The following is a 26,631-nucleotide window of genomic DNA, read 5'->3' on the forward strand; positions in this document are numbered from 1 at the left end:
CCCAGTAATGTTGTTGAAGCTGACACCCTGGGGTCCTTCAAGAAGCTGCTTGATGAGGTTCTGGGATCAATAAGCTACTAACAACCAAACGAGCAAGATGGGCCAAGATGGCCTCCTCTCGTTTGTAAACTTTCTTATGTTCTTATGTTCTTATTAGAGCTGTTTCCTATGCAATGCCAACTAGCCGCTGTATTTAAACACATGGAACACGTTGCAGGGTGCTGTGCAGTCCGGACAGGTCAAGGTCCCTCCCGGTTACCATCCCATCGACGTTGAGAAGGAATGGGGCCGCCTCCACGTGGCGATACTGGAGAGAGAGAGGCTGCTCAGGACAGAATTCGAGAGGTGAGCTCAGTCACATGAAGAACAAACATCTCAGACAATAGCACAAACAGGTTCAGAGTTCTGCACATTATTAAGACCCTGGGGTGCAGCTGCATTCTTTTTTCTGTGGCTGCGTTGAGGGCTGTCTGTTTGTGTGCATCAGTAGCTGCCGCAGGAACAACACAGCATTTGTATCAAGAGCTAGGGATCAGATGACACAGCGCTTGGTAGAGTTTACTGCATACCCTGAGGGAACTGAGGAATACAGTCACATGCTGTGCTGTTGCCAGAATAAATTTTATGTTTTTGCTTAGAGAGCCGACTACAGGAAGCTGGATGAAATTCAGTAAGGAGGAACATGCTGTATGGTTTAAAGAACATTGAGTTACAAGGATTTCTCTGGCAATCCACATCCTGAACGAACACACAGTGTTTAAACATGCTCACTACAAACTCACAGTATTTAAACATGCTCACTCACAAACACACAGTGTTTAAACATGCTCACTCACAAACACACAGTATTTAAACATGCTCACTCACAAACACACAGTGTTTAAACATGCTCACTCACAAACACACAGTATTTAAACAAGCTCACTACAAACTCACAGTATTTAAACATGCTCACTCACAAACTTACAGTATTTAAACATGCTCACTCACAAACACACAGTATTTAAACATGCTCACTCACAAACACACAGTATTTAAACATGCTCACTACAAACACACAGTATTTAAACATGCTCACTACAAACACACAGTATTTACACATGCTCACTACAAGCACAGTGTTTAAACATGCTCACTCACAAACACACAGTGTTTAAACATGCTCACTCACAAACACACAGTGTTTAAACATGCTCACTCACAATCACACAGTATTTAAACATCCTCACTCACAAACTCACAGTATTTAACATGCTCGCTACAAACACACAGTATTTAAACATGCTCACTACAAACACACAGTATTTAAACATGCTCACTCACAAACACACAGTGTTTAAACATGCTCACTCACAAACACACAGTGTTTAAACATGCTCACTACAAACACATAGTATTTAAACATGCTCACTACAAACACACAGTATTTAAACATGCTCACTCACAAACACACAGTGTTTAAACATGCTCACTCACAAACACACAGTGTTTAAACATGCTCACTCACAATCACACAGTATTTAAACATGCTCACTACAAACACACAGTATTTAAACATGCTCACTACAAACACACAGTGTTTAAACATGCTCACTACAAACACACAGTGTTTAAACATGCTCACTCACAAACACACAGTGTTTAAACATGCTCACTCACAAACACACAGTATTTAAACATGCTCACTCACAAACACACAGTGTTTAAACATGCTCACTCACAATCACACAGTATTTAAACATGCTCACTACAAACACACAGTATTTAAACATGCTCACTCACAAACTCACAGTATTTAACGTGCTCACTACTTACACACACAGTGTTTAAACATGCTCACTCACAATCACACAGTATTTAAACATGCTCACTACAAACACACAGTATTTAAACATGCTCACTACAAACACACAGTATTTAAACATGCTCACTCACAAACACACAGTGTTTAAACATGCTCACTCACAATCACACAGTATTTAAACATGCTCACTACAAACACACAGTATTTAAACATGCTCACTCACAAACTCACAGTATTTAACGTGCTCGCTACAAACACACAGTATTTAAACATGCTCACTACAAACACATAGTATTTTGGCATGCCCACTTGTTTTGTGTTGGGTTGCAATAGGTAAGTTTTTGAAAAATTGCTAGTACTAAGTTTAAGACCTTTAGGAGCAGGCATGTTGCTGATGGACTGATCCGATGGTGAGAAAACTGAAGAATTCATGTGATGCAGTAAAACAAGGCTGTATATCAATACAAACTAATATGAATAAATTTCTTTTCCTGGGGCATTAACATGATTACAGTGAGTTAATCATTTTTCATCTCAGAGAAATGCAACTCAAAGCTGATCAGAAGGGATGTCACAAGACTGCTGTGTTGCTGGAGCTCAATCAGCCTGCAGTTTTGTGTTTTGGAAACTGGCAGTATAAACAAGACCCAGTAGAAAGAGCTTGTGCACTGGCATAGGGTTTGTGCTGCTCAACCAGCCCAGATCACAGCTTGTGCACTGGCATAGGGTTTGTGCTACTCAACCAGCCCAGATCACAGATCGCTTATTGTGTACCTGACAGATCCATTTTTAATAATATTTTTTTTATTCAAGACATTCTGGCAGCCTTCAAATTATTTGGTTTTAAGGCAGGTTTAGTGTCGCTTGATAAAGAAAGAGCTTTCGATAGGGTAGACCATGGTTACCTCTGGAGAGCTTTTAAAGTGTCTGGGTTTGGGTCCGGTTTTATAGAAAATTTGAAATTACTCTATTGTGACATTTTTAGTCTGTTGAAAATGAATGGTGGTTTGAGTACCCATTTCCCTGTAAAGAGAGGCATTAGGCAAGGGTGCCCATTGTCTGGAATGCTATATGCACAGGCTATAGAGCCTTTGATCAACAAGTTGAGGAGTGTTTTGACTAGTTTGTCCATCCCTCAGGTTTCCAGTGAGCCAGTGATCACAGCTTATGCTGATGACATTACAGTTATAGTGATCAATCAAGCAGATATTGTTCAGTTAACCATCTGTCAAAGACTGTTTGACAGGTTGTCATCAGTAAGGATAAACTGGGCTAAAAGCTGTGGTTTGCTCATAGGAGACTGGAAAGGTGGTCGTCTGCCAGATTTACCCAGTAGATTACAATGGAGCAAGCAGGTGGTCGTCCTCCAGATTTACTCAGTAGATTACAATGGAGCAAGGGTGGAATCGGTTATCGGGGATCGAGGTGATGACAGCAATATAAAAACAAATTGGCAGGGAATTCTGGAGAAGGTGAAGTCCAGACTGCAGAGATGGAGGTGGCTCATCCCGCAGCTCTCCTATAGAGGAAGAATGTTGATAACAAATAACTTGGTGGCCTCTATCTTATGGCATAGTTTTATCTGTTTAGACCCCCCAGAAAGTTTGGTTAAGCAAGTTCAATCAGCACTGTTGGATTTCTTTTGGAGTGGAATGCACTGGGTGAGAAAGAGTGTGGTCTGTTTGCCATTGGTTGAAGGGGGGCAGAGCCTTACAGACATTTCCAGCAGAATTGCTGTGTTCCGGCTTCAGGCCCTGCAGAGGTTGCTGTATTCCCCCGAGAGACATTGTTGGATGCAGTTCGCTGTTTTGTTCCTTCGCTAGGTGGGTGGGATGGAGTTAGATAAAACTTCGTTTTTTTGTCAGTTTAATAAATTGGATCTGAAACAGCTGCCAGAATATTATGGCAGTTTATTTAAAGCATGGAAGCTACTAACAGTAAAGAGGGACCCTGGTAATGTAACCCTGTACTGGCTGTTAGAAGAGCCTCTGGTAGCGAATCCTGCTTTAAAAACAAAATTGGGGGAATCCAACAGTTTTATAGAGTATTTAGTGAGGGCCGGATACAAGCCACCATTACCCAAAGGATCAGGTGATCTGCAGTGGAGAATCTTACACGCTTGTGTATTATTACAAGCCACCATTACCCAAAGGATCAGGTGATCTGCAGTGGAGAATCTTACACGCTTGTGTATTATTACAAGCCACCATTACCCAAAGGATCAGGTGATCTGCAGTGGAGAATCTTACACGCTTGTGTATTATTACAAGCCACCATTACCCAAAGGATCAGGTGATCTGCAGTGGAGAATCTTACACGCTTGTGTATTATTACAAGCCACCATTACCCAAAGGATCAGGTGATCTGCAGTGGAGAATCTTACACGCTTGTGTATTATTAACGCTGAAGTTAAAGATAGTTGCCCTTTTTGTTCTCAGAGACTGTTTTTCATTGTATTCTTGTTTGTAAAAGATTCAAACCCATGTTCAGTGTGCTGAGAAATATTACTGTTGAATTGGGTTTCCAGCTCAGTAACGTCATCTTTATTTTTCGTTTTAGATTTTGCAAAAAGAACAATTTTAAAATTTAACTTGTTAGTTGTATTTTTGGACAAGCCAAATTGGCTTTTTTTTAAGATTAATGGTTTTAGTAACCAAGATCCTGTTTTTAAAATGTTTTTTACTTTTTTATAAGTGTTTAATAAAGTATTTTCAAAAATAAATCTATATCTATCTGTGTATATATATATATATATATATATATATATATATATATATATATATATATATATATATATATATATATATAAAGAGTTAAAGTATAGTATAGCTAAACTAGACTGGCTGTACTGTATATCTATATCTATCTATCTATCTGTCTACCTATCTATCTATCGATCTGTATATCGTATACCTAGATTATATAACCAATACTACACTAATCTGCTTTTTCCAAGGTGTAAACCATTTAGAAATGTTTTTTATACCAACCAGTTACGCTGCCTGTAAAGCTTTTTTTTTTTTTTTTTAGGTTTATTAAGCTTTTAACATGTATTCAGACTTCCATTTACGATGATATAGCAAATACATTTTGTATATGCAAACATGACTGTATAGAATAAAGATTTGTACTAAACAAATTCAGACCTTACTTTAGAACTGTACCAAAACACTGCAGCCAACAGGTCTCGTTAGCGGGTCTTTACTTAAGATTCACTCATTTGTGCCTTTAGTGGACTATATATGTAGCAACAATTCTGCTTGTGTCAATCTGTCAATCAAAACTTGTTAGAATCTGGAACAAATCTGAACAATGTGCAGAATAAATACTGTGTGCAGAGCCATGTGTGCAGCTTCGGGTATAAATACTGTGTGCAGAGCCATGTGTGCAGCTTCGGGTATAAATACTGTGTGCAGAGCCATGTGTGCAGCTTCGGGTATAAATACTGTGTGCAGAGCCATGTGTGCAGCTTCGGGTATAAATACTGTGTGCAGAGCCATGTGTGCAGCTTCGGGTATAAATACTGTGTGCAGAGCCATGTGTGCAGCTTCGGGTATAAATACTGTGTGCAGAGCCATGTGTGCAGCTTCGGGTATAAATACTGTGTGCAGAGCCATGTGTGCAGCTTCGGGTATAAATACTGTGTGCAGAGCCATGTGTGCAGCTTCGGGTATAAATACTGTGTGCAGAGCCATGTGTGCAGCTTCGGGTATAAATACTGTGTGCAGAGCCATGTGTGCAGCTTCGGGTATAAATACTGTGTGCAGAGCCATGTGTGCAGCTTCGGGTATTGTTTAGTAATGCTGCTGCTGCTGCTGTGTTTTCTAACTGTTACTGCTGTAGCCGGCTTCCCTTCTTTCCTTCATTGAGTGACTTGTCTTTCCTCTCTGTGGCAGGCTGGAGAGGCTCCAGAGAATCGTCAGTAAGATCCAGATGGAGTCAGGGGTGTGTGAGGAGCAGCTGAACCAGGTGGACTCTCTCTTACAGATGGTAAGACCCAATCTCAATTCAGACCTGTTTATGCCATTCGCAGTGTCATCTCTTTAATGCTAGCTTATAGGACCGGTATAGGACTCTGCTCCGGTCACAGTGGCGTGTCTCAGTACAGCATCACGGCAGGTTGTTGACCGGGTATCTCTTGTCAGGATATCCGTATGCTGAATGCTGGGAAAGTGCCTCAGAACTCGGGTGAGACCGAGAAGGAGCTCGACAAAGCGGACGGGATGATCCGCCTCCTCTTCAACGACGTGCAGGCCCTGAAGGATGGGCGCCACCCCCAGGCTGAGCAGATGTACAGGAGGTAAGAATAAGGTGCTGGGCAGGGGAAAGAGCAGCTGCTGCTCCCATAGCGTTCATTTCAAGCATTCGCTGTTCCGCTTTTCACACTGCAGCTCCTTACGATATGCATTTTGTTTTTGCGATCAGGGTTTACCACCTCCATGAACGCTTGGTGGCTCTGCGCACCGACTACAACCTGCGGCTCAAGGCTGGTGCTTCACAGTCTTCGATCACCATGACTCAGCAGAGCATGACCCAGCACAGCTCACGGCAGAGATCGGAGCTGGATGATGTGACGCTGCACTACGTTCAGGACCTGCAGGGCTGGGTGGAGGAGAACCAGAGGCGTATCGACGGGGCTGAGTGGGGGGTCGACCTGCCCTCTGTGGAGTCCCAGCTAGGCAGCCATCGAGGCTTGCACCAGTCCATTGAGGACTTCCGCTCCAAGATCGAGCGGGCACGCGCTGACGAGGTACAGTAACAGGCAGCGGGACAGCCACTGTCTCTGTTGCAGGGCGTGGAATATAAAACTGGATATAAAATGAAGGGGTAACTCACAGGGCTAGCTCCTAGTCTAAAGTGGCAGAGAGGTTGACGAGGGCTTTGGGCTATTCACTATTCACTGCTGTAACATGCACAACAACTTGCATTCTCTCACACAGATTCACTTACATCTACACTAACACATATTCACTTCCACACTGTTGTTCATCCATACGCTTATTTTCTGACACAGACATCCTTACTGTTGGGCACTCCCTCTCGCTCACTCACTTGCCCACTCACCAGCTGTCCTGTTATGTTCTAGAATCAGCTGTCCCCTATCAGCAAGGGTTCCTACAGAGAATACCTCGGGAAGCTGGATCTACACTATGCTAAGCTGCTGGTAAGAAACTATTTTACAAGCGGTACAAATGACCTAATTACAATCCTACTGTAGTAGGTATACCAAGTGCTAATTCCATGAGAAATATGGATTATTTTCTTTTGTTTCCTTTAGAATTCCTCCAAGTCACGCCTCCGTCACCTGGACAACCTCCACGGCTTTGTGTCTTCAGCCACCAAAGAGTTAATGTGGCTAAACGACAAGGAGGAGGAAGAGGTGAACTATGACTGGAGTGACCGCAACACCAACATGTCGGCCAAGAAAGACAACTACTCGGTACGGCACTGCCAGTCAGCCACGGCTACTCTGAGCAACTGCAGTTTATTCTGAAGAAAAACAGACACACTCAAAAGGCTTTGCAGTACTGCACTTATTGCAATAAAAGGTGATGGAGTTCTGCAGAGTGCAAAAATGTTAATGAGTCTGGTGTGTTTTCTGAAGGGTCTGATGCGAGAGCTGGAGCAGAAAGAGAGGAAGATCAACAGCACTCAGGCCACTGGAGAGCAGCTGCTGAAGGAGGGAAACCCTGGCAGGAAGACTGTCGAGGTGAGCTTCATGACCAAGAGGAACTGAAATAACCCTAGAGCTGGGGAGGGGGGAGGGGGGGGTCAGCTTCAACCCCGGCAGGAAGACTGTCGAGGTGAGCTTCATGACCAAGAGGAACTGAAATAACCCTAGAGCTGGGGAGGGGGGAGGGGGGGGTCAGCTTCCACCCCGGCAGGAAGACTGTCGAGGTGAGCTTCATGACCAAGAGGAACTGAAATAACCCTAGAGCTGGGGAGGGGGGAGGGGGGGGTCAGCTTCAACCCCGGCAGGAAGACTGTCGAGGTGAGCTTCATGACCAAGAGGAACTGAAATAACCCTAGAGCGGGGGAGGGGGAGGGGGGGGGTCAGCTTCAACCCCGGCAGGAAGACTGTCGAGGTGAGCTTCATGACCAAGAGGAACTGAAATAACCCTAGAGCTGGGGAGGGGGGAGGGGGGGGTCAGCTTCAACCCCGGCAGGAAGACTGTCGAGGTGAGCTTCATGACCAAGAGGAACTGAAATAACCCTAGAGCTGGGGAGGGGGGAGGGGGGAGGGGGGGGTCAGCTTCAACCCCGGCAGGAAGACTGTCGAGGTGAGCTCCATGACCAAGAGGAACTGAAATAACCCTAGAGCTGGGGAGGGGGAGGGGGGGGTCAGCTTCAACCCCGGCAGGAAGACTGTCGAGGTGAGCTTCATGACCAAGAGGAACTGAAATAACCCTAGAGCTGGGGAGGGGGAGGGGGGGGTCAGCTTCAACCCCGGCAGGAAGACTGTCGAGGTGAGCTTCAAGACCAAGAGGAACTGAAATAACCCTAGAGCTGGGGAGGGGGGAGGGGGGGGTCAGCTTCAACCCCGGCAGGAAGACTGTCGAGGTGAGCTTCATGACCAAGAGGAACTGAAATAACCCTAGAGCTGGGGAGGGGGGAGGGGGGGTCAGCTTCAACCCCGGCAGGAAGACTGTCGAGGTGAGCTCCATGACCAAGAGGAACAGAAATAACCCTAGAGCTGGGGAGGGGGAGGGGGGGGGTCAGCTTCAACCCTGGCAGGAAGACTGTCGAGGTGAGCTTCATGACCAAGAGGAACTGAAATAACCCTAGAGCTGGGGAGGGGGGGGGGGGGGTCAGCTTCAACCCCGGCAGGAAGACTGTCGAGGTGAGCTTCATGACCAAGAGGAACTGAAATAACCCTAGAGCTGGGGAGGGGGGAGGGGGGGGTCAGCTTCAACCCCGGCAGGAAGACTGTCGAGGTGAGCTCCATGACCAAGAGGAACTGAAATAACCCTAGAGCTGGGGAGGGGGGGGGGGGGGGTCAGCTTCAACCCCGGCAGGAAGACTGTCGAGGTGAGCTCCATGACCAAGAGGAACTGAAATAACCCTAGAGCTGGGGAGGGGGGAGGGGGGGGTCAGCTTCAACCCCGGCAGGAAGACTGTCGAGGTGAGCTTCATGACCAAGAGGAACTGAAATAACCCTAGAGCTGGGGGGGGGGGAGGGGAAGGGGGGGGGTCAGCTTCAACCCCGGCAGGAAGACTGTCGAGGTGAGCTTCATGACCAAGAGGAACTGAAATAACCCTTGAGCGGGGGGGGGCAGTTTCAACAGCGCGAGAGCTTGATTAGACCTAACAGCAGTATCTTCATGGGGCTCCCTTTAATACTCCTGCATGTCTCTCTTTCTCCAGGCATTCATGGCAGCTCTCCAGACACAATGGAGCTGGATACTGCAGCTGTGCTGCTGCATTGAGGCGCACCTCAAGGAGAACACGGCCTACTTCCAGGTACACAGCTCCCGATTCTTCATTGGTTATCTGGTGAATGAGGGATACAGCACATGTAGCTCATTGAGCAGCACAGGTTCATTATCTGCTGGTTTAATGTCCTCTCTCTGGCTCCCTCTTCCTTGCAGTTCTTCTCAGATGTGAAAGAGTCTGAGGAGTACCTGAAGAAGATGCAGGAGTCCATGAAGAAGAAGTACAGCTGTGACCGGACGGTCACCGTCACCCGTCTGGAGGACCTGCTGCAGGATGCCATGGTAAGCACTGCATGCCTTCCTCTTTGTTTCTGGAGAAAAAATGCTTGCAAAACTTTACCTGGGATCATTAAATAAAAAATATAAAAAATAAAATAAAAGCAAAATGCCTCACTCACAGTTTTTTGCAATATACCCTACAAAAATCGCAAAAATAAAGTAAAATAAATAAAAAATTAAATAAATAGTGGCTTCCAAAAGCCACTTGCTCCTGTGTTACAAAGGAGTATTACTGCTCCTTTGTTTATTTGTAAGGCTGGACCACACAAATATGAATCGTGATGTTTCATGTATGATTATGTTTGTGTATGACAGGGACCCCCTTGTAAATGAGGCCTTGGCCTCAATGGGTTAATTTCCTGTATAAATAAATAAATTAAAAATAATAATAACACTAATAATAATTCAGCAAGAAAAATCATTCTCAAATCATCATAAAAAAAACCAGTGCTTCAGCAAACAATCCTATTGTGTGATGGAAGTGATTGCGCAACAGTCACGTTCATTGTTGTTAACAGGTAATTTAATTACATAAGAACGTACCAGCAGGTCTTGTGATCTTCTGCCTGTCTCTGTTCCAGGATGAGAAGGAGCAGCTCAATGAGTACAAAGGACAGCTGGCCGGTCTCAACAAGCGTGCGAAGACCATCGTTCAGCTCAAGCCTCGCAATGCTGCCAACCCTTTGAAGAGCAAGCTTCCTCTCCAGGCTGTGTGTGACTTCAAGCAGATGGAGGTGAGGGCCTCGGGAACTCTCCTGCCCATTAGTATTATTAATAATAATAATAATAATAATAATAATAATAATAATAATAATAATAATAATAATAATAATAACAATAACTGACCCTTTTCTTCCACCCTCTTAGATCACTGTTCACAAGGGGGACGAGTGTGTTCTGCTGAATAACTCCCAGCCCTACAAGTGGAAGGTGCTGAATGCTTCCGGTAACGAAGCTGTGGTGCCGTCTGTCTGCTTCCTCATCCCACCTGCCAACAAGGAGGCCCTTGATGCAGTCAGCAGGTATGGAAATGGACCCAAGCAAGCATTGCACAAGGACAACCGTGCGTGACATAACAAAAAGATGCAGAATGAACCTGTTTCTTTACCCTGTTACTGTGCTAGTAATAATCTTGTTAAAATAATGTAATAAAAAGTATTAAATGATCGGACTCTCGTGGATATTTCAAATACGTCTCAGGTGAAATAACTGTGCACATTTTTAAGCTTACATCTAACCATCAGTATTAAGTATTTTGAAGTCCCTGGTCATTTGAACCCATTATTTGGTATTTTGTAGCCTGGACTCCAGCCACCAGAAGCTGGTGACCATGTGGCATCACCTGCACATCGATATGAAGAGCATGCTGTCTTGGCAGTACCTGATTCGGGACATCCAGCAGATCAAGTCCTGGAACATCACCATGGTGAGGAGGCCTGCTCTGTGTGCACTGTCAGGGCTGGCTACTGACATACGAACACAATCATCTGTGACAAAGTGAGGCTCGTCACTCCCCCACTGCTGTGTAACGAGGCCCTTGCGCCCGTCTCTCCCCAGTGCTGTGTAACTAGGCCCTCGCGCCCGTCTCTCCCCCATGCTGTGTAACGAGGCCCTTGCGCCCGTCTCTCCCCCAGTGCTGTGTAACTAGGCCCTCGCGCCCGTCTCTCCCCAGTGCTGTGTAACTAGGCCCTCGCGCCCGTCTCTCCCCAGTGCTGTGTAACTAGGCCCTCGCGCCTGTCTCTCCCCAGTGCTGTGTAACTAGGCCCTCGCGCCCGTCTCTCCCCAGTGCTGTGTAACTAGGCCCTCGCGCCCGTCTCTCCCCCAGTGCTGTGCAATGAGGCCCTCGCGCCCGTCTCTCCCCAGTGCTGTGTAACGATGCCCTTGCGTCTGTCTCCCCCAGTTCAAGACCATGAAGCCGGAGGAGTACACACTGATCCTGCGCAATCTGGAGCTGCACTACCAGGACTTCATGCGGGACAGCCAGGACTCGCAGCTCTTCGGGGCTGATGACCGCATGCAGATAGAGAGTGACTACAGCAGGACGTCGCAGTACTATGACAGGCTGCTCCGCACGCTCGAGAAAGGTGAGAGCCAGCCGGCACGGCTCTGTAATGAACTTTCACATCCAGTCTAAAACATGCACCGATGTGTTATACAGTGAATTAAACTGATAGTGCGTTGTTTTATATACTGTTATTTTGAAAAACAAACAAACAAAAAAGGTATCCGTCAAGTTCATGCAGTAGAACTGATTGAGCACAAGGACGGTTTTTAAAAGCATGCTGGGAATTTACCATTCCTAACCTAGTCTTCAGTCGGATGCACTTTACAGCAAGCCATTCTTGTTATTCTCCTATGCTATTGCAGAAGTACAAGAAAGAGAATGAAACAGTGCTAACTGCTCACTTCATATTCCAGGGTATAAGAGCAGCTGGGAAGGTGAGTGCAGTGCGCCTGTTCATTTGTGGCTCACGAAACACCAGCAGTTTTTGACTTGAGTGCTTGAAACCATGTGGAACTAGGCCCCACATATCCACTTGCATTGTTTGGTAATTCTGTTATTTTAATGTTCAACGTGTGTCTGGTGAATTATTCATTCAGTACGAGGATGTGTTTGGATGTTAATCCAGGATTATTCTTCAGTACGAGGAAGTGTTTGAATGTTGATCCAGGATTATTCACTCAGTATGAGGTTGTGTTTGGATGTTGATCCAGGATTATTCACTCAGTACAAGGATGTGTTTGGATGTTGATCCAGGATTATTCACGCAGTACGAGGATGTGTTTGGATGTTGATCCAGGATTATTCATTGAGTACGAGGTTGTGTTTGGATGTTGAGCCGGGATTATTCACTCAGTATGAGGATGTGTTTGGATGTTGATCCAGGATTATTCACTCGGTACAAGGATGTGTTTGGATGTTGATCCAGGATTATTCACGCAGTACGAGGATGTGTTTGGATGTTGATCCAGGATTATTCATTGAGTACGAGGATGTGTTTAGATGTTGAGCCGGGATTATTCATTTAGTACGAGGTTGTGTTTGGATGTTGATCCAGGATTATTCACTCAGTACGAGGATGTGTTTGGATGTTGAGCCAGGATTATTTGTTCAGTACAAGGATGTGTTTGGATGTTGAGCCGGGATTATTCACTCAGTACGAGGATGTGTTTGGATGTTGATCCAGGATTATTCACTCAGTACGAGGATGTGTTTGGATGTTGAGCCAGGATTATTTGTTCAGTACGAGGATGTGTTTGGATGTTGAGCCGGGATTATTCACTCAGTACGAGGATGTGTTTGGATGTTGATCCAGGATTATTCACTCAGTACGAGGATGTGTTTGGATGTTGAGCCGGGATTATTCACTCAGTACGAGGATGTGTTTGGATGTTGATCCAGGATTATTCACGCAGTACAAGGATGTGTTTGGATGTTGATCCAGGATTATTCATTGAGTACGAGGATGTGTTTAGATGTTGAGCCAGGATTATTCACTCAGTACGAGGATGTGTTTGGATGTTGAGCCAGTATTATTCGTTCAGTACTAGGTTGTGTTTGGATGTTGAGCCGGGATTATTCACTCAGTACGAGGATGTGTTTGGATGTTGAGCCAGGATTATTCACTCAGTACGAGGATGTGTTTGGATGTTGAGCCAGGATTATTTGTTCAGTACGAGGATGTGTTTGGATGTTGAGCCGGGATTATTCACTCAGTACGAGGATGTGTTTGGATGTTGAGCCAGGATTATTCATGCAGTACGAGGATGTGTTTGGATGTTGAGCCGGGATTATTCACTCAGTACGAGGATGTGTTTGGATGTTGATCCAGGATTATTCACTCAGTACGAGGATGTGTTTGGATGTTGAGCCGGGATTATTCACTCAGTACGAGGATGTGTTTGGATGTTGAGCCAGGATCATTCACTCAGTACGAGGATGTGTTTGGATGTTGATCCAGGATTATTCACTCAGTACGAGGTTGTGTTTGGATGTTGAGCCAGGATTATTCATGCAGTACGAGGATGTGTTTGGATGTTGAGCCGGGATTATTCACTCAGTACGAGGATGTGTTTGGATGTTGATCCAGGATTATTCACTCAGTACGAGGATGTGTTTGGATGTTGATCCAGGATTATTGACTCAGTACGAGGATGTGTTTGGATATTGATCCAGGATTATTCATTGAGTACAAGGATGTGTTTGGATGTTGATCCAGGATTATTCATTCAGTATGAGGATGTGTTTGGATGTTGATCCAAGATTATTCACTCAGTACAAGGATGTGTTTGGATGTTGATCCAGGATTATTCACTCAGTACTAGGTTGTGTTTGGATGTTGATTCCTTTGAACCAGTTTTAGAGCAGCAAGTGTGGCAACAACTGTCATAAATGTGACCTCAGTTGTTTCAGTACAAGCATGAGAAGCTTTGACTGCATTTAACTTGCAGCAAAAAAAAAACTTACAGCTTTCTTCACTTGGCCATAGTGGTGACTTGGTGTATTAAATGTACATGTAATTTCGCTACTATATACTGCACCATATAAAATGCAGGTAGTAAAAGTCATATTGCAATATGACTTTAAACTGTTGTGGACATTGGTGTCTTCTTAGACTTAATGTATTCTTATGCCATAACTTCTATGAAGTTGGTAACAGAATTGCATATGCCAAGCCCTGCTTCTTTTTTAATTATAACACAAAGCAAACTAATAAAAGCACAAAACCATTAGTTATTAAACTGATTTACTAATGGGTTTCATTTGCAATGCTGTGCCACACTAACATGCTCATGTTAACAAAACTAGCTCACTGTTTCATTACATTCAGCCATGGATTATGCTACATAAGCAATGAGTCCAATCACAGAAGCGCTGTCATGCTGTTACAGCACTGTACGGATGCTATTTTAATAAGTTCCTCTACATTGCACGTGTAACATTATTGTTGGTCCGCAGGGGAACATGACGAGTCCGTGTGTAAGAGCTTCATCACCCAAATGAAGGATATCCGTCTGCAGCTGGAGGGCTGCGAGTCCCACACCATCCACAAGATCCACTCTCCCCTTGACAAGGACCCCCTGAAGGACTGTTTCCAGAGGATCGCTGAGCAGAAGGTAAGTCTGTGTCCCAGGAAAACGAGGGCCAGGGTCTCGATCTGCTTGTGCGGGTAACGTAGAATGATCTTGTTAAGTGAGTGGGAACAGAGTAAGGGCAGGAAGAGAAAAAAACAATGCCAGGAAATCGTTTGAAACAATGGGAAAGGAAAAAAAACAAGATAAAGCAAAAAAAAACAAGCACTGTGCACATTCCTTCCCTGCTGAGAGCTACCAACTGGCACCAGAAACAAAGGCCTATAGTGAGTGACTAAGAGAGAGCGAGAGCTGGTGAGCGAGGGCATAGCAGGGAGGGTGTGGAATGGCATTGCTGCCAGCTCCAGTGCTGCCTCATTCGCTCTCCCAAGCAGACAGTGCTTGGTATGGTGTAGCAGAGCCCTGCAGCTGACCAGCCATATTCCTCTACCATGGAGACTGAAGTCAGTGCACTGTGGGGGCTCCTCTCCCTCCTCCTCTCCCTCCTCCTGTCAGTGTTGGAGGTGCTGGTGCTGCTCGTGTTATCACTGCTCTTGAACTTTGACCTTTTGGAGGGATTCTACCCCCCGCTGAGGCTTAGCCGAGCAGGAGAGGCTGTGAAGGAGTGGCACACAGGCACGCGGGTATCCTGCTTTTATTAATTTATTATTTAGGCATAATTTAAAGGTAACATTTTACAAATAGTTGATGAACATTTGGATTAATAATAATAATAATAATAATAATAATAATAATAATAATAATAATAATAATAATAATAATAATAATATTTGGAATGTGACAGATCAAGGATAATTTCTTGCTTGCTGTTCTATTATAAAATGTAACCCATGTAAAAACCTTTTGGATGTCAACCCCAGTTGGCTCCTTGTGTCTGCAGAAGCAGCAGTGATGAGAATAAGCTCAGCCTTTGCTTTTTTCCCACAGCAAATTCAAGTGGAGCTGGAGGGGATCAAGAAGAACCTGAACAAGGTGACTGAGAAGACAGAAGCCGTCCTGGCCTCTCCCGAGCAGTCGGTTTCTGCCCCGGTCTTGCGTTCTGAACTGGACGTCACCCTGCAGAAGATGGACCAGGTCTACAGCCTGTCCACTGTCTATCTGGACAAGTACGTCCCGCGCCCTTTACAAGCATTGCCTGTCCTGTTCTGAAGGAGCGAGTCCTGTAACTCTTCTCTTTCATTGCCGTCACCCCAGGCTGAAGACCATCGACCTGGTGATCCGCAGCACACAAGAGGCCGAGGAACTGGTCAAGAAGTACGAGGACCGTCTGAGAGAGGTCAACAACGTTCCTGCTGACGCCAAGGAGCTGGAGACCTACCGCACGCAGCTCAAGGTACACTTAAAACATGTATACTCATAGCCTTGACACTCGCTCAATCACAGAACACACTTAAAACATGTATACTCATAGCCTTGACACACGCTCAATCACAGAACACACTTAAAACATGTATACTCATAGCCTTGACACACGCTCAATCACAGAACACACTTACAAACATGTATACTCATAGCCTTGACACTCGCTCAATCACAGAACACACTTACAAACATGTATACTCATAGCCTTGACACACGCTCAATCACAGAACACACTTACAAACATGTATACTCATAGCCTTGACACAAGCTCACTAATTTTCCAGATCACTAAACAACAACCAAAGCAGATCTAATATTATAATAATCAGATATAATCTACTACAATCATTATATGTTAACTGCATGCATGTTTATTTGTGCTGGAAGTTAGTGCCTGGACTCACCTGCTGCTCTCTTACCCCCGTAGAAAACCCGCAGCGAGGCTGAGGGACGCCAGCCTGTGTTTGACGGTCTGGAGGCCGAGCTGACCAGTGCTTCAGCAGTGAGCGAGCGCCTGTCCCGCGTGCACAGCGAGCGCGACCTCGACCTGGATCGATACCGCCTGTGTGTGAGCAGCCTGCTGGAGCGCTGGCAGGGCATCTTCACACAGCTAGACCTGCGCCAGCGTGAGCTGGAGCAGCTGGGCCGCCAGCTCCGCTACTACCGTGAGAGCTACGACTGGCTCATCACCTGGATCACTGACGCCAAGCAGCGGCAAGAGAACATCCAGGCTGTGTCCATCAGCAACAGCAAGACGCTGAAGGAGCAGCTGACTCAGGAGAAGGTATGTCTGCACACTGACTGGAGGAGAGAGAGGACTGCTTCCTCGTGGTGCAGGCTGATTTCCAGGTTTCAGCGCAAAGCCAAGGCTCGGAATTTGAATGAATGTAAAAATACGGAGAACTATTCAGGGCGGAATGATAAGTCCTGCAAAATATATAGCTAAATGTTTTGACTTTTGTATAGATTTTATTTAAAAAATATGCATAAATGTACGTAATCCATTCATTATTTAATTAACATATTAATCCACGGTGGTATATACATTTTCAAATAGAACTAGTTTGAGATTGAGATACTGACCCAACACTCTGTCTCTCCCGTACAGAGACTACTGGAAGAGATCGAGAAGAACAAAGACAAGGTGGATGAGTGCCAGAAATACGCCAAGGGGTACATCGACACAATCAAGGTGACAGTGCTGCTCTGTGCAGTCCATCCATCATTTCTCTAGCCATATAATAATATGGCTAACCCCTATATCCTTCCACACACAATTCCCTTTTGTTCTGCATGCTAAGCTGTTGCAAATCTGTATCTGTCACACTGCCCTGGGCCAGGTAGCTTTGAGCTCAACGTCTTCTGTTTCCTCAGGACTATGAGCTTCAGTTGGTGACGTACAAAGCCATGGTGGAACCACTGGCCTCTCCTGTCAAGAAGACCAAAGTGGAATCTGCTGCTGATAACATTATCCAGGAGGTGAGTTTCTTAAAACCATTTCTTTGCTACTGACCCAATGGTGTTTATTGTCAGATAATGTATTGTGAATATCTTGAATGAGGAAATCTTACTCCAGTATTAATCTATTGGACAGCAGATACTAAACAAAGACACAATTGGTCCAACTTTATTTTTATCATCCACCAAAACCAACCAATCAATATTTTGCACCGACAAAAGCAACCACTCCTGTACCTGCAACTGCTGAGTCAGCCAATCACAGCCTGTCCGCTCGACTGGAGCTCAGCATCTTTCAACAACAACAAATCGAGACACAGACAGTTCAGTAATATTGCTCCATTATTATTATTTGTTTATTTAGCAGACGCCTTTATCCAAGGCGACTTACAGAGACTAGGGTGTGTGAACTATGCATCAGCTGTAGAGTCACTTACAACTACGTCTCACCCAAAAGACGGAGCCCAAGGAGGTTAAGTGACTTGCTCAGGGTCACACAATGAGTCAGTGGCTGAGGTAGGATTTGAACCGGGAACCTCCTGGTTACACGCCCTTTTCTTTAACCACTGGACCTCACAGCCTCCTGCTCCATCTGCTCCATTCAGATATCTTCAGCAATATCTATAAGCAACTCGGACAAGAAACAGGCTGCTTTGAGGATTATTTTCCCAAAATGTTTTTCAGCGGAAGGGGACCTGACAAATGATTGCAATTCTTACATTAAAATAAGAGAAACAACGTTCTCTAATAGCGATAGTGCCCTCCCGATGTAGTAGTTGGCATTGACTTTCGTTAGCGCCCTCATCTTGGGCTCAGGACACATAACTACCATACAATAGAGCCTTCATCAACGGGCACTGTCGCTTAATTACACCTCTTCGTTCAAATACCTTTGTAACGTAAGGGGGCAAATATTATGATAAAAGACGTGTGGTCTATTTTAATTATCCAAAGTATCTATTGTAATTCCCCATTGTGTGAATCATGAGATAACACTGTGTTTCTTTTTTGCAAGTATGTAACCCTGAGGACCCGCTACAGTGAACTGACTACCCTAACCAGCCAGTACATCAAGTTCATCACAGAGACCCAGCGACGCCTGGAGCAGGATGAGGTACGTGACACTGCCCAGGGAGCACAGCTGAAAACACACCCTGGGAGAAGAGAACATTATCGTTTTACTCTTCATTTCACAGCTTGTAGTTTACTGATTATATCACAAAGGAACTGCAGTCTTGTAGAAAGCAGTGGTCTGTTGGAAAGGGCAGAGGGTGCCAGGATTTGAATGCAGACCAATCATTTTCTATGAAGCTCAGTTCAGCTTTGAGCGCAAACTGAATAGAACCCAAACGGATCTCAGACCACTTTTATTTGCATTTGGCATTGGTGTTGACCAAGAAAGTTTAACTTGTGTTAGCAGTTCTTTCTTTTTTTGTGTTCTGTGTGATTGCTTTGCTGTTGGGTTTCTGGTTTGTGTACTGTGTGAATCCTGAAGTATTTGAGTGTCACCATTCAGGGTCTGTCTGTTCAAACCTTAATCTACTGAGGTGTTAAATCTATCGACTAGCATGTGACAGACAGGTAAATGAAGAGAATGCCAGTGCTGCAGTTCACCTCATTGCTCAGCAGTATCTGTCTTCCCGTCATGAAACCGTACCAGCGCATTGGCTCTTCAGCAGAATGAGGCACTTCCCAGATTCACAATCTCTTCAGCCTAAAGCACACAGCAGTCTAACCATGAGGCAATGTTACAAATCATTAAAATGCTGCCCCCTGTGTGGAGAATTTAAAAAGCTTTCCTTGCTAAGTTATTGCTGGGTTAAAGCCTGTCTTGCGCTCCAGCGCACGGGTCCTGCTTGTCTCTAAAATATCACAGGGGCCCGTGCTAGTTTCCCAAAAGTCTTGTCATTGCATTCCAGTTTGGAGTGCATGAACAAGACTAAAAACAGTGTGCTTCAGCTGACCATTTCCCTCTTGTCAAGACTAACACTTTATTATTTATTTTCCTTTCTGTTGTAACCCTAACTTTTCTTTTTTAATTTGTTCTTATCACTTCTCTAAACTGCCTGCCAGTTCTTTGTCAGGTAAATTATCCATTATGCACCCGTTTTTCAACTGACCACCTCTGCATGCCTGTCCCTGCCCCCACACATACCACCAGGCTTACAGGGTGAAATGACTTTAGTCAGAACAGCATTCTATGGGTTTGGATGTCTGTTTCTATGTTGTGGTTCTAGAGCAATATTCAGTAGTGTGGATTTCTCGTACACGCGGTGGGATTGCACAGTTTTGTGATCTCAGCCTTTTTAAATGGCCACATGGACTCGGTGGCCCCCATGGATACTGCTACAAAACCTCAACATGTACCTCCGTTTGTGTTCTTATTTAAAAACAACACTTCAATTTTAAACCATACTACACTAGGAGGTAACCGTATGTAATTAACGTATTATATATATATATTTTATAATTGAGATATATATTATTATTATTATTATTTATTTCTTAGCAGACGCCTTTATCCAGGGCGACTTACAATTGTTACAAGATATCACATTATTTTTACATACAATTACATTATTTTTTATATACAATTACCCATTTATACAGTTGGGTTTTTACTGGAGCAATCTAGGTAAAGTACCTTGCTCAAGGGTACAACAGCAGTGTCCCCCACTGGGGATTGAACCCACAACCCTTCGGTCAAGAGTCCAGAGCCCTAACCATTACTCCACACTGCTGCCGTGAATGCGCCGCGCTTCAGAATAGTGTGGGCTCAGGATTTGGCTGAAGGGGAAATTGTGTGGCTGTTGCTTGAAATCCAGGCACCGTGTCCAATACCCCTTTCATACACAAATGAGCCGTCTCAGAGACGTTGAAATAATTCTTTAACATACCCATTCACGCAGCGCGAAATTACACAATCTCTGCCGGTATAGTGCCGTCATAACACTTTCGCACAGGCAAAGGGATCATGACAGTCAACAGATCATTCTCATGGCTACAGAAACTTCACTTCATCAAAATATTTGTTTTTCCTTTTGACACCCTGCAACACAAATGCATTATATTGCATACTGCTTATCATTTAAAACAACTCTTAAGGTTGTGATAGCGGCACCTTTCATATTTTAAATATTGGTCCCCTTATCAATTTTCATTACCATTATTAAACCATCTCAATTACTGTACATCATGACTATCAGATGATGATAAACCTTCTAGCTACACATTCCTTGAATAAAACTGTTTGCGTTCCTCTCCCTGCAAGGAAGATGTAGTCACTACAGTACTGTACACACAACCTGTTTCAGAAAATAGATACATACATGCCTGGAGACGCAGTCTTTTTAAGATTAGCAAATGACAAAAATTAGCAGAATTACCAAGAACATGGAACACAGGTAGAACTAGCAACATTTTTATAGTTCCAAAGAGATTCTATTTGTATGATCTTCTGCTTTATCCGTCTCTCTATCATATTGTGCGGTTGTGTTTTAACTACTAACATCCTATTAAACAATTATTGAAAAATGAAAAATGATACAAAACAAAAGCAGTCGTCACTAGTGACTACTGAGGTGATTTTTCTTTGTCGCTGTGAAAAAACATTCGTAATTGGTGAGAGTGAAAATGAAAATGAAAGGTTGAACAAAACAGCACACGGCACTTGAGGCCAAAATAAATAGACAAACAAAACAGACTAACACTAAACAAAGAGACTAACAGACAAACAAACACGGTGAGTCAGAACAAACAAGCATCCAGCATGAAATAGCAATTGTATTATTTCTTCATTTAAATAATTCTCCTCTTCACACCCGTTCTCCACTCACTGAACACACAACCCAGTAAAACGAGTCAGTAAAACGTGCATCTATATATACTGTTGTGCCGGGATTCAATTACCAATGAATTATTAATTATACATTTTAAATCACTCGTGCTACACAGACCCATTTATATCCCGTGCACCAATACCTATACACCAACATTAACACACCACACGCAACATATAACACAAAACACACACACACTGCCACACCCCATCACATAATGGTGGCGCAGAGTTAAGCATGTGCATGTAATGGAGCGATTAGATCTCACTTTAATACATCTCATTATGCACAGGTGCATCTGCTCTGCATGTGTAATCAGGAGCATCTCAGAGGTCAATGAGATGCTAATGATCTATCTGCATATTCCCTGGAGCATCTTGCTAACATTGCCCTTATGAATTTGCGCATGCACACTTTGAGATGCAGTGGGCATTTCCCTTTCGTACTTGATATTTGCGCTTGCACAGCTCTTACTGCGTAGGCCCCCATGACATATTTATTTAACCGCTGGCTCCGGGACATATTTGTGTGATTTGTATAATATATATATATAGTAAATACTGACTGGAGAGGAGGGCTATAGTGGAACATTATTGTTACGGACAGGGGGCCATAATGCCCGAAGCCACAGGCTTTCCTCAGGGCAATAATTTTTCACAATGAGCTGAGTCTGCAGTATATATTTAATATATGAGTCAGTCAAAATAATAAGAGAGGCCAGGTTGGATAGTAAATATGACTTTATATACTGTAAAGTCATAAATATTTGCAAGCCTTTTATTATGTGTTTTTTGCATATGAACAAAGAACCGTAAACATTTTTGGCACAAATCTCTTGGTGCTGTACATACGTATCATATACACTCCCAGTGCAACAGGGCGCCAGCATTTCTGGAGCAAAATAGGTTTCATGGGTGTGATTCACCAAATATTTTGGTCGCTAATATTTATGTCTTTACAGTATTTTGTTTAAATATAAGCTGATTCAGAATAGTAAGTAAATAACTAAATAACAGAACATGTTTTTGAAGTTCATACCGCAGGTTTTTTTTCTTTCTTTGTGGTATGTTTTGTAATTCATTTTCTGTTCAGCAGATTGTTTTATTCAGGCATTTTATCTTGTTGTTACGAGTGGAGGTGGAGGGTGTTCCTTTGAAAAGGGGCGGGAATGACAGTGATGTGAACCAATCACATGACAGATGGAGACTATTGCCCCGTGTTGTAAGGATGTTAGGGCAGTAGTTCAATCTGTTTTTGCTCATATGATGAGGTGTTAACCAATCACAGGCCAGACTATAGTTTTTAAGTTGCTCATTAATTTAATAACTAGAATCTGCTTATTTTTAATTTGTGTTTTTTTTTCTTTTTCTCTTTTTGTATTGCAATTGTCTTCCACCGTTACTAATGCAGAAGGCAGCTGTGAAACTTAAAGAGGAGGAGATGAGAAAGATGGCAGAAATGCAAGCTGAGTTAGACAAGCAGAAGCAGTTGGCCGAGGCTCATGCCAAAGCTATTGCCAAGGCTGAGAAAGAGGCCCAGGAGCTGAAGCTCAAGATGCAGGAGGAGGTCACCAGGAGAGAGGCGGTGGCTGTTGATGCTGAGCAACAGAAGCAGAACATCCAGCAGGAGCTGCAGCAGCTCAAGAACAACTCGGTCACGGAAATCAAGTCCAAGACCCAGCAAGTGGAGGAAGCCCTTTCAAGCCGCACCAGGATTGAGGAGGAAATCCGGCTGATCAGGATTCAGTTGGAGACTACCGTCAAGCAGAAATCTAATGCTGAATCTGAGCTTCAGCAGCTGAGGCAAAGGGCCGAGGAGGCGGAGAGGCAGAGAAAAGCCGCCCAGGAAGAGGCTGAAAAACTCCTCAAACAGGTGAAAGAAGAGTCCCAGAAAAAGCGTCAGGCTGAGGAAGAGCTGAAGAAAAAAGTAGAAGCAGAAAAAGAAGCTGCCAGGCAAAAGCAAAAGGCTATGGAGGACCTGGAGAAACTGAAAATGCAGGCGGAAGAGGCAGAACGAAGGATGAAACAAGCAGAGATAGAAAAGGATAGGCAATTTAAGGTTGCCCAAGAGGTAGCACAAAAGAGTGCTGCGGCAGAGCTTCAGAGCAAACGCATGTCCTTCGCTGAAAAGACAGCACAGTTGGAACAGTCTCTTAAGCAGGAGCATGTCACTGTCACTTACCTTCAGGAGGAGGCGGAGCGTCTCAAGAGGCAGCAGGAGGAGGCAGATAATGCCAGAGAGGAAGCAGAGAAAGAACTAGAAAAATGGAGACAGAAGGCCAACGAGGCCCTCAGATTGAGGCTCCAAGCAGAGGAAATAGCCCATAAGAAGAGCCTGGCACAAGAGGATGCGGAAAAACAGAAAGAGGAGGCTGAGCGAGAAGCCAAGAAGAGAGCCAAGGCTGAGGAAGCTGCCTTGAGGCAAAAAGAGATGGCGGAGCATGAGCTGGAGAAGCAGAGGCAAATTGCAGAGGGCACCGCTCAGCAGAAACTATCAGCTGAACAGGAACTCATCCGACTGAGAGCTGAGTTTGAACACGGTGAACAGCAGAGATCCCTACTTGAGGAAGAGCTTTACCGCCTCAAAAATGAGGTCAACGAGGCAGTGCAACAAAGAAAACTGCTGGAAGACGAACTAACCAAAGTTAGGGCTGAAATGGAGATCCTCCTTCAGTCAAAGTCTAAGGCTGAAAAGGAGACGATGTCTAACTCTGAGAAGAGCAAGCAGCTGCTTGAGGCTGAGGCCGCTAAGATGAGGGAGCTTGCTGAAGAGGCCATGAAGCTTCGGTCTATCTCTGAAGAGTCCAAGAAACAGAGGCAACTAGCAGAGGAGGAAGCAGCTCGACAGAGAGCAGAGGCTGAAAGAATCCTAAAGGAAAAGCTGGCCGCAATCAACGAAGCCACACGCTTAAAAACAGAAGCAGAGATCGCCCTGAAAGAGAAAGAGGCTGAAAATGAGCGCCTGAGAAGGCAGGCAGAAGATGAGGCTTACCAAAGAAAGATCCTGGAGGAGCAAGCATCCCAACACAAGCAAGATATTGAGGAGAAGATTCATCTTCTCAAGAAGTCTTCAGAGTCTGAACTGGAGAGGCAGAAGGCTATAGTGGATGAGACTTTAAAACAGAGGAGGATTGTCGAGGAAGAGATACGGATACTGAAGATCAGCTTTGAGAAAGCCTCATCCGGCAAGCTGGACCTGGAGCTGGCACTAAACAAACTGAAAAACATTGCAGATGAGACACAGCATAGTAAGGAGCAGGCTGAGAAAGAAGCTGAAAAGCAACGTCAGCTGGCTCTTGAGGAAGAAAACAGACGTAAGGAGGCAGAAGAGAAGGTGAAGAAGATTGCGGCTGCTGAGGAAGAAGCTGCCCGTCAACACAAGGCAGCTCTGGGTGAAGTTGAACGCCTCAAGAAGAAAGCCGAGGAGGCTAGGAAGCAGAAAGAACTTGCTGAGAAAGAGGCAGAGAAGCAGATTCAGCTAGCACAACAGGCTGCCGAGAAACGCATTGCTGCTGAAGAGAAGGCCCACATTGTTCTTGTGCAGCAGAAAGAACAGGAGCTAATGCAGACCAGGATGCAGGAACAGTCCATCCTGGATAAGCTGAAGGAGGATGCAGAAAAAGCCAAGAAGATGGCAGAAGAAGCAGAAAAGGCTAAACAGAAGGCACAGCAGGAAGCGGCCCGTTTCCGACAGCAAGCTGAAGAGGCTGAGCGTCAGAAGCAAGCAGCTGAAGTTGAAGCCACCAACCAAGCTGAGGCCCAACACAATGCAGAACAACGGCGAAAGGAAGCAGAGTTTGAGGCAGCTAAGCGTGCCCAGACTGAGGCTGCAGCTTTGAAACAGAAGGAATTAGCAGATGCTGAGATGGAGAAGCACAAAAAGCTTGCAGAACAAACTGTGAAGCAAAAGGCTCAAGTTGAGAAAGAACTGACAAAGGTGAAGCTACAGCTGGAAGAGACAGATACACAGAAGGGCCTTCTGGATGAGGAGCTGCATCGCCTCAAGGATGAAGTTACTGACGCTGTCAGACAGAAAGCTCAAGTTGAAGAGGAGTTGTTCAAGGTCCGAATCCAAATGGAGGAGCTCATAAAACTGAAGATCAGAATTGAGAATGAAAACCAGATGCTGATGAAAAAAGACAAGGACAGCACCCAACAGTTCCTGCAAGAGGAGGCAGAAAATATGAAAAAGCTGGCAGAGGAAGCCGCCCGCCTCAGCGTGGCAGCCCAAGAGGCTGCTCGTTTGAGGCAGATAGCAGAATCTGACTTGGCTCAACAGCGGGCCCTTGCAGAGAAAATGTTGAAAGAGAAAATGCAGGCCATCCAAGAGGCATCCAGACTGAAAGCAGAGGCAGAGATGCTCCAGAGACAGAAAGACCTAGCCCAGGAGCAGGCCCAGAAGCTCTTGGAGGACAAGCAGCAGATGCAGCAACGACTAGAAGAGGAGACAGAAGGGTTCCAAAAAACCCTGGAGGCCGAGCGCAGGAGACAGCTGGAGATCACAGCTGAGGCAGAGAAGCTAAAGCTAAAGGTGTCTCAACTGAGTGATGCTCAGTCCAGAGCTGTGGAGGAAGCCAAGAAGTTCAAGAGGCAGGCAGATGAGATCAGTTCTCGTCTCCATGAGACTGAGCTCTTCAACAAACAGAAATTTGCTGTGGTAGAGAAGCTGGAGGTCCAACGACTCCAGAGCAACAAAGAGTCCGATGACCTCCGCAGAGCCATCGCTGAACTTGAGAAAGAGAAGGCAAAACTGAAAAAAGAAGCTAATGACTTACAGAAGAAAACTGCAGAGGTATTTCAAATTGACTTTATTATTATTATTATTATTTATTTCTTAGCAGACGCCCTTATCCAGGGCGACTTACAATCGTAAGCAAATACATTTCAAGTATCACAGTACAAGTAATAATACAATTAAGAGCAACTTGTTAATATAAGTATTTTAACAGCATAATTTGTATAATTGATTGCTGTTTAAATAATCAGAACTAATTGTACTTACTAGCAGCTCATATCAAACTAACATTTATACATTAAAATAAAATCAGAATTCCTAGAGTTTTGTTTAAAAAACAATATTGGTTTTACAGCCACAATAAAACCATGAGCCTTATTTTAACCCCAGTCAATGGCAAAAGCAAGAACATTGAAATGGTATGAGGGGTATACGCTGGTGCTTAATAATCGTGGCTTTTCATGCATGCCTCTGTTTTCTAGAATCGCTCATTTTAAGTAACTGCATGCCTCTATTTTCTAGAATCACTCATTTTAAGTAACTGCATGCCTCTATTTTCTAGAATCACTCATTTTAAGTAACTGCATGCCTCTATTTTCTAGAATCACTCATTTTAAGTACCTGTATG

General features: G+C 44.5%; 1 protein-coding gene across 8 annotated transcripts in view; it reads left to right on the forward strand.

The window, feature by feature from the left end:
* LOC117435816 (plectin-like) overlaps positions 1–26,631 on the forward strand; it is a 168,707-nt gene that overhangs the window by 132,449 nt on the left and 9,627 nt on the right. For all 8 annotated transcript variants that reach the window (XM_059010023.1, XM_059009982.1, XM_059009977.1 and 5 more), the window contains 21 exons: positions 218–345; positions 5,701–5,794; positions 5,950–6,104; positions 6,230–6,554; positions 6,891–6,968; positions 7,083–7,244; positions 7,410–7,514; positions 9,170–9,265; positions 9,394–9,519; positions 10,098–10,250; positions 10,384–10,538; positions 10,816–10,942; positions 11,417–11,600; positions 14,477–14,634; positions 15,538–15,716; positions 15,805–15,943; positions 16,400–16,756; positions 17,081–17,164; positions 17,347–17,451; positions 18,446–18,544; positions 22,680–26,060. In XM_059010023.1, coding sequence (XP_058866006.1) covers positions 218–345; positions 5,701–5,794; positions 5,950–6,104; positions 6,230–6,554; positions 6,891–6,968; positions 7,083–7,244; positions 7,410–7,514; positions 9,170–9,265; positions 9,394–9,519; positions 10,098–10,250; positions 10,384–10,538; positions 10,816–10,942; positions 11,417–11,600; positions 14,477–14,634; positions 15,538–15,716; positions 15,805–15,943; positions 16,400–16,756; positions 17,081–17,164; positions 17,347–17,451; positions 18,446–18,544; positions 22,680–26,060 — 6,390 coding nt within the window. The remainder of the gene's footprint in view (positions 1–217; positions 346–5,700; positions 5,795–5,949; positions 6,105–6,229; positions 6,555–6,890; positions 6,969–7,082; positions 7,245–7,409; positions 7,515–9,169; positions 9,266–9,393; positions 9,520–10,097; positions 10,251–10,383; positions 10,539–10,815; positions 10,943–11,416; positions 11,601–14,476; positions 14,635–15,537; positions 15,717–15,804; positions 15,944–16,399; positions 16,757–17,080; positions 17,165–17,346; positions 17,452–18,445; positions 18,545–22,679; positions 26,061–26,631) is intronic.

This window comes from Acipenser ruthenus, chromosome 3 (genome assembly GCF_902713425.1).
Source record: "Acipenser ruthenus chromosome 3, fAciRut3.2 maternal haplotype, whole genome shotgun sequence".
Classification (NCBI taxonomy): domain Eukaryota; kingdom Metazoa; phylum Chordata; class Actinopteri; order Acipenseriformes; family Acipenseridae; genus Acipenser; species Acipenser ruthenus.